This window comes from Canis lupus, unplaced genomic scaffold, assembly GCF_011100685.1.
Source record: "Canis lupus familiaris isolate Mischka breed German Shepherd unplaced genomic scaffold, alternate assembly UU_Cfam_GSD_1.0 chrUn_S702H865, whole genome shotgun sequence".
Classification (NCBI taxonomy): Eukaryota; Metazoa; Chordata; class Mammalia; order Carnivora; family Canidae; genus Canis; species Canis lupus.
In genome coordinates this window covers 1-12,309 of record NW_023331650.1, presented here as the reverse complement: position 1 = coordinate 12,309, position 12,309 = coordinate 1, and the positions used below count along the sequence as shown (strand labels likewise).

General features: G+C 50.0%; 1 protein-coding gene across 1 annotated transcript; it reads right to left on the bottom strand.

Moving 5' to 3' along the window:
• Nucleotides 1–6,578: 6,578 nt before the first annotated feature.
• Nucleotides 6,579–10,695, bottom strand: LOC119879373 (ral guanine nucleotide dissociation stimulator-like). The gene is made up of 7 exons (XM_038589678.1): nucleotides 10,556–10,695; nucleotides 10,058–10,168; nucleotides 9,264–9,457; nucleotides 8,609–8,668; nucleotides 7,524–7,716; nucleotides 7,218–7,290; nucleotides 6,579–7,120 (listed from the first exon to the last, which is right to left on the bottom strand). Exons 1-7 carry the CDS (start codon nucleotides 10,691–10,693, stop codon nucleotides 6,579–6,581), a joined length of 1,311 nt encoding a protein of 436 aa, XP_038445606.1. The 5' UTR covers nucleotides 10,694–10,695.
• Between the last annotated feature and the right edge of the window lie 1,614 nt (nucleotides 10,696–12,309).

Sequence of the window (12,309 nt, the reverse complement as noted above, 5' to 3'; positions counted from 1 at the left end):
ATATTAACATTATGTTGGCTCACTGTAGCAATATAGTGAGCCTCTTTTTTTTGTCTTTTATTCTCCAGGAAAGCTTACATACAATTGGTGAATATTCTCTTTAAATATGAATAATTAATAAGACAAGCCATATGTGAATAGAATTTTAGTTTAAAATTCAATTTTAAAAACTATACAGCAAAGTTTTCATTTTTTTACTATTTTTATTAAGATTGGTTTTCAAACAACTTCTATAATTTAATTATAAGTTTATTATTATAAAAGTTTGCTCTAAAAATACTCTGAGTTTGAAATGTCTTACAGAACTTAAAGTGAATTTCCAATTTTTATTCTTGATATTAGCATGTTTCCTTCATTTATTCTTAATTAATCCTGCTGTGTTTTTGATGTTTTGTGTGTGTGCGTGTGCGTGTGTTTAAGCAATTTTAAAAATATTTATTTTGTAATGTACCCCTAGTCCAAAGTAACTATGTTTTAAAAAATTGAGGGCCAAAAAACTTACAAGAATCTATTCAGTTCAACCTAAAAACAATGATACCTGGAAAAATACTCCATACTAATAAGTCTGACCTAAGAGGTTAGATTCTAAGGCATTCCTAAATCATGGTGCTCTGAAAAATATATGCATTTCTGCTGGTATTGTGTGATATTTTTTGTTTGTTTCCAATTTAACCCTTTAAATGAATAATTTATTCCTTTGCAGATTTCCTTATTGTATGTTTCTTTCTATATACTTAGTTATTGTCTCTGTCATCATAAGTAGCTTTCTTTCTTTAGGCTTACTTATGCACTTTTACCTGTTCTTTTTTCTTTTCTTTTTATTATTAGCCCTTAATTTTCTTTCTTTCTTTTTTTAATAAAATAATTTTTATTGGAGTTCAATTTACCAACATACAGAATAACCCCCAGTGCTCATCCCGTCAAGTGTCCCCCTCAGTGCCCGTCACCACTCACCCCCACCCTCCTCCCCTTTCCACCACCCCCAGTTCGTTTCCCAGAATTAGGAGTCTTTATGTTCTGTCTCCCTTTCTGATATTTCCCACACATTTCTTCTCCCTTCCCTTATATTCCCTTTCACTATTATTTATTTTCCCCAATGAATGAGAACATACACTGTTTGTCCTTCTCTGATTGACTTTACTTCACTCAGCATCATACCCTCCAGTTCCATCCACGTTGAAGCAAATGGTGGGTATTTGTCGTTTCTAATGGCTGAGGAATATTCCATTGTATACAGAGACCACAGCTTCTTTATCCATCATCTTTCAATGGACACTGAGCCTCCTTCCACAGTTGGCTTATTGTGGACATTGCTGCTAGAAACATTGGTGTGCAGGTGTCCCGGCGTTTCCCTGCATCTGTATCTTTGGGGTAAATCCCCAGCAGTGCAATTGCTGGGTCTTAGGGCAGTTCTATTTTTAACTATTTGAGGAACCTCCACAGTTTTCCAGAGTGGCTGCACCAGGTCACGTTCCCACCAACAGTGCAGGAGGGTTCCCCTTTCTCCACATCCTCTCCAAATTTGTGGTTTCCTGTCTTGTTAATTTCCCCATTCTCACTGGTGTGAGGTGGTATTCTCATGGTGGTTTTGATTTGTATTTCCCTGATGGCAAGTGATGCAGAGCATTTTCTCATGTGTGTGTTGGCCATGTCTATGTCTTCCGCTGTGAGATTTCTGTTTAAGTCTGTTGCCCATTTCATGATTGGATTGTTTGTTTCTTTGCTGTTGAGTTTAAGAAGTTCTTTATAGATCTTGGAAACTAGCCCTTTATCTGATACGTCTTTTGCAAATATCTTCTCCCATTCTGTAGGTTTGTCTTTTAGTTTTGTTGACTGTTTCTTTGCTATGCAAAAGCTTCTTATCTTGATGAAGTCCCAATAGTTCATTTTTGCTTCTCTTTCCCTTGCCTTCATGGATGTATCTTGCAAGAAGTTGCCATGGCCAAGTTTCAAAAAGGGTGTTGTTGCTGTGTTCTCCTCTAGGATTTTGATGGAATCTTGTCTCACATTTAGATCTTTCATCCATTTTGAGTTTATCTTTGTGTCTGGTGGAAGAGAGTGGTCTAGTTTCTTTCTTCTGCATGTGGATGTCCAATTTTCCCAGCACCATTTACTGAAGAGACTGTCTTTTTTCCAGTGGATAGTCTTCCCTCCTTTGTCGAATATTAGTTGACCTTAAAGTCGAGGGCCCACTTCTGGATTCTCTATTCTGTTCCATTGATCTATGTGTCTTTTTTTGTGCCAGGACCACACTGTCTTGATGACCACAGCTTTGTAGTACAACCTGAATCTGGCATTGTGATGCCCCCAGCTATGGTTTTCTTTTTCAATAAATCCCTGGGTATTCGAAGTCTTTTCTGATTCCACACTAATCTTAAGATAATTTGTTCCAACTCTCTGAAGAAAGTCCATGGTATTTTAATAAGGATTGCATTGAATGTGTAAATTGCCCCTGGGTAGCATTGACATTTTCACTATATTAATTCTTCCAATCCATGGGCATGGAATATATTTCCATCTCTTTGTGTCTTCCTCAATTTCTTTCAGAAGTGTTCTGTGGTTTTTCAGGTATAGATCCTTTACCCCCTTTGGTTAGGTTGATTCCTAGATATCTTATGCTTTTGGGTGCAATTGTAAATGGGATTGACTCCTTAATTTCTCTTTCTTCAGACTTATTGTTAGTGTATACAAATGCCACTGACTTTGGGCATTGATTTTGTATCCTGCCACACTGCCAAATTGCTGTACGAGTTCTAGCAATCTTGGGGTGGAGGCTTTGGGTTTTCTATGTACAGTATCATGTCATCTGGGAAGAGGGAGAGTTTGACTTCTTCTTTGCCAATTTGAATGCCTTTTATTTATTTTTGTTGCCTGATTGCTGAAGCTAGGACTTCTAGTACTATATTGAATAGCAATGGTGAGAGGTGGACAACCCTGTCTCATTCCTGACTTAGGGGAAAGGCTCCCAGTGTTTCCCCATTGAGAATGACATTTGTTTGGGTTTTTCGTAGACGACTTTTAAGATGCTGAGGAATGGTCCCTCTATCCCTACACTCTGAAGAGTTTTGATCGGGAATGGATGCTATATTTTGTCAAATGCTTTCTCTGCATCTATTGAAAGGATCATACGGTTCTTGTTTTTTCTCTTGATGATCTGATCAATCACACTGATTGCTTTACGAGTGTTGAACCAGCCTTGCATCCCGGGGATAAATCCCACTTGGATCATGGTGAATAATCTTCTTAATGTATTGTTGGATCCTATTGGCTGGTATCTCGTTGAGAATGTTTGCATCTGTGTTCCTCAGGGATATTGGTCTCTAATTCTCCTTTTTGGTGGGTCTTTGTCTGGTTTTGGAATTAAGGTGATGCTGGCCTCATAGAGGAAGTTTGGAAGTACTCCATCTCTTTCTGTCTTTTAAACAGCTGTAGTAGAATAGGTACAGTCTCTTCTTTAAGTGTTTGATAGAATTCCCCAGGGAAGCCATCTGGACCTGGACTTTTTGTGTCTTGGGAGGTTTATGATGACTGCTTCAATTTCCTCCCTGTTATCGGCCTGTTCAGGTTTTCTATTCTTCCTGTTCCAGTTTTTGGTAGTTTGTGGTTCTCCAGAAATCTGTCCATTTCTTCTAGATTGCCTAATTTATTGGCGTATAGCTGCTCATAATAAGTTTTAAAAATTGTTTGCATTTCCTTGGTGTTGGTGCTGATCTCTCCTTTCTCATTCATGATTTTATTAATTGAGTCTTTTCTGTCTTCTTTTTAATAAGGCTGGCTAATGGTTTTATCTATCTTATAATTCTTTCAAAGAACCATCTCCCTGGTTTTGTTGATCTGTTCCACAGTTCTTCTGGTCTCCATTTCATTGAGTTCTGCTCGAATCTTTATTAACTCTCTTCTTCTGCGGGGTGTAGGATCTATTTGCTGTTCTGTCTCCAGCTCCTTTAAGTGCAAGGTTAGCTTTCGTATTTGGGTTCTCTCCAGTTTTTCAATGGATGCTTGTATTGCGATGTATTTCCCCCTCAGGACTGCTTTTGCTGCATCCCAAAGATTCTCATTAGTTTCCATGAATCTTTTAAATTCTTCTCTGATTTCCTGGTTGACCCTTTCATCTTTAGCAGGATGGTCCTTAACCTCCACGTTTGAAATTCTTCCAAACTTCTTCTTGTGATATAGTTCTAGTTTCAAAGCATTATGGTCTGAAACTATGCAGGGGACAATCCCAATCTTTTAGTATCCGTTAAGACCTGATGTGTGACCCAGTATGTGGTCTATTCTGGAGAAAGCTCCATGTGCACTTGAGAAGAACGTGTATTCAGCTGCATTTGGATTGTAAAGTTCTGTAACTATCTGTGAAATCCATCTGGTCCAGTGAAGCATTTAAAGCTCTTGTTTCTTTGGAGATGTTGTGCTTAGAAGACCTGTCAATTGTAGAAAGTGCTATATTCCAGTCACCAAGTATAAGTGTTTTATTATTTAAGTATGTCTTAACTTTGGTTATTAATTGACTGATATACTTGGCGGCTTCCACATTCGGGGCATAAATATTCATGATTGTTAGGTCCTCTTGTTGGATAGATCCTTTAGTATGATATAGTGTCCCTCTTCATCTCTCACTACAGTCTTTGGGACACACTTTAATTTCTCTGATATAAGGATGGCTACCCCCTGCTTTCTTTTGAGGGACCATTTGAATGGTCCATGGTTCTCCAACCTTTTATTTTCAGGCTGTAGGTGTCCTTTTGTCCAAAATGAGTCTCTTGGAAGACAGCAAATAGATGGGTCTTGCTTTTTTATCCAGTCTGAAACCCTGCACCTTCTGATGGGGTCATTAAGCCCATTTCACGTTCAGAGTACTATTGAAAGATACGGATTTAGTGTCATCATGATACCTATTCAGTCCCTGTTTTTGTGGATAGTTCCCTTGGACCTCCTCTTTCTTTTACAGGGTCCCCCTTAATATTTCTGGCAGAGCCAGCTTGGTGGTCACATATTCTTTCAGTTTCTGCCTATCTTGGAAGCTCTTTATCTCTCCTGCTATTCTGAATGAGACCTTGCTGGATAAAGTATTCTTGGCTGCAGGTTCTTTTCATTTAGGACCCTGACTATATCCTGCTGACGCTTTTCTCGCCTGCCAGGTCTCTGTGGAGAGGTCTGCTGTTGTCCCTAATGCTTCTCCCCATAAAGTTAGTGATTTCTTATCTCTTGCTGCTTTAAGGATCTTCTCTTTATGTTTGGAATTTGCAAAGCTTCACTATTAAATGTCGATGGTGTTGACGATTTTTATTGATTTTAGGGGGGGGATCTCTCTATCTCCTGGATCTGAATGCCTATTACCCTCCCCCAGTTAGGGAAGTTCTCAGCTATGATTTGTTCAAATACAGTTTCTGGACCTCTGTCCCTTGCGGCGCCCCTCAGGAACCCCAATTTAAACGTAGATTTTTCCTTCTGAGGCTGTGATTTATTTCCCTTAACCTATCCTCATGGTCTTTTAATTGTCTTTCTATTTTTTTTACTCAGTTTCCATACTTGCCATAAACTTGTCTTCTATGTCACTCACTCGTTCTTCTACCTCGTTAACCCTTGTCGTTAGGACCTCCAGTTTTGATTGCATCTCATTTAATTGATTTTTAATTTTGGCCCTGATTACATCTAATTCTGCAGTCATGAAGTCTCTTGAATCTTTTATGCTTTTTTCTAGAGCCACCAGTAGTTGTATAATAGTGCTTCTGAATTGGCTTTCTGACATTGAATGGTATTCGAAATTTTGTAACTCTGTGGGAAGAGAGGACTGTTTCTGATTTTTAGTATTGAGGTGAGTTTTTCCTTCTAGTCAGTTTGCTTCAGTGCCGAGTGGCCAACAACATGTTGTACTGGAAAAGGAGAGAAAAAGGGGGGGAAAAAAAGAAGAAATAAAAAGAATAAAAAAGGGTGTGGGAGAAACAACAGAAACAAACAGAAAGAAAAAACAAGGGGAGTATCCTCTGATTCCATATACTGTAAATCCCTTGACTTCCCCTGGAACTTCCAGGCTGCTTGGTCAATAACTGCTTTTCCTCTGACCTTCGAGCTGGTCTTCTGGGGGAGGGCTTGCTGTGCTGATTCTCAGGTGTGTGCACCTGGGGGAGCTGCCCCAGCCCTCTACCAGGTCTACAATTCAGTGGGATTCTTTATCCTGTGAGGGCCCCTGCTCAGGCCCAGGTACAGGGTGACACCAGGAGGGACAACCACAGTAGCGGCGGCCAGCTGTCCAGCTCTGGAGTCAGCTCCCACAGAACTACTGCAGCTCCAATGTGCAGGGTCGGGTGCCTCCGGGGTAGGGGGCACGATCTGCACAGCTCGGGGCCACCCGGCGGCAGGAGAGACCTGGCTTGTCCTTTGTCCTCCCGGCCTCTGCCTGTGCTGGGGGAGCCCCAGATCCTCGGCTGTGTCTCCCAGTGCCCTGGGCTCTGGGGCCTCTGACACTGTGAATGGACCTAAAGTACCACGATGTGTAATTTAAAAGCATCAGAGTCAATTTTGTGTGAAGTTAACTTATCCTTTATTGCAATTAAAACTCTATAAGCTATTTATACAGGTTAAGAAAACTCAAAAATAGAAACAGTGAAATAAACAGGGGAGGGCAAGCCTCTGTTGGGCTGTAGCCTCACGAGCCCCGCGGGTGGGAGCTGGGGCGGGCCCCCGCAGGTGGTCAGGGGGCTGCTAACGGATCGAAGCAGGTTGTTCCAGAGGCAGGTTGCAGGTCTGGCCCTCTGGGGACCCCGATTGCAGGCACCAGGGCCTACTCTTCCGGGGTGGCCATGGGAGCAGGTGGCTCCTCCCTCATAGGGGCAGGGAACCATAGGTTCGACCAGCACGTTGCACCACCTCACCTCAGGAGCCAGCATCTCTGCCTTGACCAAGTCCTCATCTCCAGCAGCCACTATCCCTTCAGACCCGGAACCTTCCCCAGGCTCCACAGTTGGAGCTGGGGCGGGCTCCTCGGGTGGTTCAACAGGTTGCTCCATCCCCGAGGCCAGTTGCTCCATCGAGTTAGGAGGTGGCTGGGGCACATCCACGACCTCGAGAGCAGGGGGTGGTGCCTGCTCCTCTTCCAGGGCTCCCAGGGGTGCAGGGGCTCCTGCAGGGCAGCAGTGACCACTATCTGCAGGGGCTTTGCCTCCCCAGCAGGCGGCTCATCGCAGGCCAAGCCCTCAGCCCCAGCAGCTAGGCCCCACGGGGCAGCAGGCCCCACGGTCGGAGCTGGGGTGCACTCCAGAGTGGGTTCAGGGTGTTTTCCTCGGGCCAAAGCTGTAGATCCAAGAAGACAAAGTATCACCACCAGGACAGACTGTCCACGTCCCTCCCAAATCAAGGCCACTCTTCCCGCCACTCGACGTGTGTGAGGGCAAGAGCCCTGGGAGGTGTCCCCAGGCTGCAGCCCGTGGGGTGGGGTGTGAGCCCACCCCTGCTCCTGGTCCAGCAGCAAGGAGGCTGATCGCGGCCCCCCCATCCCCAGCTCGGCCACCCCCAGTCCTCCTCACCCCAGCCTCTCGCTCTGCTGCATGGAGGCGTCTGAATTGCCTCAGGTGACGCAGGGCCCGGAGATGCGCATCTGTGCCTGGCATGTGCTGTCTTAACAATTCCAGGAGTTTTATAAGGGAGGGAAATTCTGGGAACTGATGAAAGTCGTCCCCATAATAATTCAGCCATATTTCCATCATGAAGGACATGGCCCTGGGGAGGGACAGGCGGGAACAGGCATCAGAAGACAGGGCTCTGTCACATGCAGGTGTCCCGGGGAAGCCCTGCAGGACCCGGCCTTCCGCGCAGGGTGTCGGAGACCAGTCCTGCTCCTCGTCCCCCTGCCACCTGGTGGTCCTGCCTGCCACAGGCCTGCTCCCCGAGGAGGGGCTGGGATGCAACCTCTGTGTGGGGAGCCCAGGCCCAGCGGGGTGACCATCAGCGTCTCTCCTGGGGAAGCAGGGCTCCCTCCTCAGCCTGGTCCCTGCCCACCTGCCCCTTAAGTCCACCGGCAGGCATCAGGGGACGGGGGGCGTCTGGCCTGTCATTGCCCTCACTGCACACACTGTTGCTCTGGGAAGCTCCAAGGCAGGAGGGCTCGGGCTCTGTGTCCTGCCAGGCCTTGCCAGGAGCCGCCCGGGACCGCCACCTTCCTTCCTGTGTCTCTGTGCTGCCTCCCTCCCGAGGGGCCCCCGGGGGTGTCCTTCCACTGACTCTAATCTCCCTTCTCCCACGGGGGGGGGCCGCCTGGTCCGGGAGCCCTCACCGGCCCTCCTGAGCACCTGCTGTTCCCCCGGGTCCAGGTGCCACCAGACTGGGGAGTACGATGCTCCCCACCCCCTCTGCTCTGGGCTCCAGGTGTGGGGCAGAGAGAGGGTTGGGGGGGCATGGAGAAGGTCTCCCTGAGGGGTCTCAGTGCCTCCCACCAAGCCCACACCCCATCCACCGCTCTCCTTTGCTCTTTTCCAGAAGGGGCATTAGACCTTTTCCCTGTCACGGGAATTGCAGATGTGTGGGGTGAGGGGGCAGCCCCCCACCGCCCCACAGCCCCTTCGCTGCCCTCCAGGAGAGGGAAGGCCCTCCTGCAGGAGCCGGAGTCACTCACAGTTTCCAGCACTGCAGGACCACATCGTTGTTACCCCACGCATCTGCGATGCACCCATACCTAGAGGAGAGCAGGGACATCCCATGAATCGTCCTGTGGACGCGACCTCTCATCATAGGGGCTTCACCCTCTGACCCCGACTAGGCCTTGCCCCGGGGGCAGTCAGCTTTGTGCCCCGGGGGCAGTCAGCTTGTGCGTGGGGCCACGGGCAGCTCCCGGAGAAGTGCCCGCACCTGCTGGGGCCTCCTGAAGGCTTGAGCATGAAAGGGCTCTGGCCAGGCCCATGGCCCATATCTTAGTGGGCTTGGGGGGTCCCGGGGTTTCCCTGTCTGGCTGCCCCAGGACACAGACCCCCGATGGACTCTCAAACCTCCCTTTCAATGGGGAAACAGGCCGCTCAGGACCCTGGTGATGGGGGGGAGGGAGGAGGCACAGGCCTGGTCACGGGGAGGAGGACGGCTGCTGAGCACAGGCACAGCCCCTCTGGCCGACCCGCCACAGGCCAGGCCCCGGGGCTGCCCTCCAGGACCCCGCTAGGCCCTGGGGGACCCTGCTCCAGGCGGGGGAGCAGCCCGAGGCCGGGAAGCTCACACCATCCCCAGCCTCCCCAGCAGCAGGTGGCCCAGCCCTGGGCTGCGGAGGGGCAGGTGCTCACTCGGTGAACAGCAGGTCCAGCACCTCGTCCGTGGTGGCGAATGTACGATAATCCTCTAAAAAGCTGAAGATGTAGATGACGTCCCTGCGCTGCAAGGCGAGCAGCAGTTGTCGGACTTTGTACTCCAGCAGCTCCGTCCGGGTGAGCTTGGTCAGGACGATCTGATGCCCCTTCCCGGCCGCGGCCCCTGCACCCTGAGGTGGGACAGAGGGGACGTGCAGCCTGCAGGGAGCCGCCAGAGACCTGGGATCCCGCCCCGGCAGGCCCTGCGCTGGGGCCCCGTGGGCTTGAGGAGCTGGGGCTCCCTCTCCCGCTCAAGCTCCCTGCCTGTCTCTTACACAAACAGGACCAACTATGCAATAAAGAAACAATCTCAGAGGATAAATGTTCAAAATATTTGGATCATTACAAGGACCTCCAGAGACACAGAGAGAGGACCGAGAGAGGCAGCACACAGACAGAGGGAGAAGCAGCCCGTGCAGGGAGCCCAGGCGGGGCTCGATCCCGGGCCTCGGAGATCAGGCCTGGGGGAAGGCAGGCGCTAACCCCCGGGGGACCAGGCCTCCCCTGAGGGCTCTATTCTGATGTTCCCACACATCTGTGCGCAGGGACTCTGCATCTGGCCCAGGCAGGGGCAGGGCCATGGGGGCAGGTGTGGGGAGGGGGGGATCCAGACTCATGTGGGAGCAGGAGTGTGGGGGGCCACAGGGGGGTAGCAGGCTGGCTTCTGGGACCCGGGGTCCTTCCTGCCGCATCGGGGCCCGGGTGTCGGGGGGCCCAGCCCCTGCACTCACCCTGAGCCCGCGCTGGCCTCCATTAGCTGCGCAGGGCACCTCCCTGCTCCTGGAGGCGGTGGGGCAGACGACCCCTTCCTCCCGCTCGCGCCCCACGACCCGGGTGGAGCTCTGTGGAGACAGTGCCCGGCAGCCAGGCAGGAGGCCTCAGCGCCCGGTCTGGCCCCCTCGGCTGGGCCGCACCCCCAGCTGCCTCCACCCAGACACCCCACAGTGCAGGCGGCACCCACCGCCCCTGGGAACAGCAAAGGGATGCGGCTGCAGGGCCTCGGGGTGACTCTGGGGCGGGTAGAGGACCTCAGGAACCCTGTTTCCCCCCTGCCCACCTTGACATCAGGGTGACCCTGAAGGGATCCCCGGGGAATGTGCCGCCCTGCAGCGTCCCCCAGCCTGGATGGGACCTGCCCACACATCCCTGGTTCCCTGAACCTGAGGAGGAGGGGATGAGGCTCCCAGGATGGTGGCACAGGGGGCCTGGCCTGGCCTGCGCTGTGTTACCTGACGGCGCCTCCTGATCACCGCCCTGACACCTTGGTACCTATGCTGGAGCCACTGCCTACAGCATAGGAACAAGCCGCACCCCTGGGGTTCCTGGGAGCCAGAGCCCCCAGACGTGGGCCGGCAGCAAGAGAACATCTCAGTAGCAGATGTCTCCAGCCAAGTGAGCCTGAGCTGGGGCTGCACTGGATGCGGGTGCCTGGTTACGGGGGTTCCGAGTTCTGTTGGGCTCTGTGACACGGCAGTGACCTCACTTCCTGGGACCCCCTCCCTGACCCACTCCTGGAGGAAGCTGCAGGGGCAGCGCTCGTGCTGCCGAGCCCCCCTCCCTGCAGGCGATGGCCTGTGCACACAGTGACACAACCACACCCCTGTCCACAGGCCCCAGGGAAGGACTGTGTGCACCCAGGGCCCCAGCTTGGACACACACTGGGTTCAGACACGACTGTCCAGTCTTCCCCGGTTTGACCCGGAGAAGCGTTGTGCCCGTCGGGGATGGTCTGCATCTTGCCTGTGGGATAGGGAGTGTCCTAGCGGGTGCTTCCCCCAGACGTCCCAGGCCACTGAGGCCTCATATCTATGACCTTGGAGGCGGGTGTCACCTGCAGGACATACCTCCACCCACACGTTCTTCCTTGGTGTGTACATGCGTCCAGGCCCACGAGGTCCTGTGTGCACAGGACTAACACACTAATGTTACCTATATGGCAGGGCTGTTTACCTGTAAAATACTGCAAAAAACTACCTATTACAATGTCTGCTATTTATTGCTGTCACCAGTGATGTCGATGATAAGAGTCTTTTAAAAAGATACTTTTATTTTAAGATTATACTTTATTATACAGCTCTAAAGCCACACATGTTTTAAAATCCTAAATCCACATTGGGCCAGAACAGCTGGCTGATAAATAGATTACATTCCAAATATGTGTCAGTAGACACCATTAGCCAAATTAAAAAAAAAAGAATAATAGAAAAAGAGAGGCACTTTCTAGGGACAGTGTCCTTTACATCTCAAGACTATGTCTTGTTTTTTACATGTGGTATCTTATAGTAGTTGGAATTTTTGGTATTTTAAATAAAGGGATTATTTTCCTCAAACACACACACACACACAACACACACATGGGCACCGGTACCCTCATTCTGGAGGCCCAGAAGATGACAGTCCCCCCGGGGCAGGGATGGGCAATAGCTCCCCACGATCCTAGGCTCCTGAATCCAAGGCAAACCCTACAGAAGGTGTCGGGGTCTTGGCCTAGAAGGGGTGAGGCCGTCCTCATCCTGAACCCCTGGTCGTGCGTTCCGGGCCCTTCCCTCGTTTCCCCTGGGTGAGCTGTGGACGGCGGTGCCCCCAGTGGGTCGCCCTGACCTGGGCCCTAGGAAACCTGCCGTCAGTCGCAGAACTGAACGTAGACAGGAGGCCCTGACTCTCCAGCCTGACCCCGACTGAACTGAAATCATGTGGTGTGTCCACGCACACTGACCGAGAAACAGAGACACGGACACACACGCAGACACATGTGCAGAACCAGGAAGTTGGCAGAGGAGAAGCAACATCATTGAAGATCATTAAATAAAAAAAGAAAGAAAGCTGAATCTCGAATGGAGAAAATGGAGCAATTAAAATAGAATCATGAAAAAATAATTCATCAAACCAAAAAGCAGAAAGAGGGATAAAGAGGCAGGAGCACATCGGTGACACAAGCGGCAAGCCTCGAATGTCAGGATGATCGTGCCTCACGGACTCCACG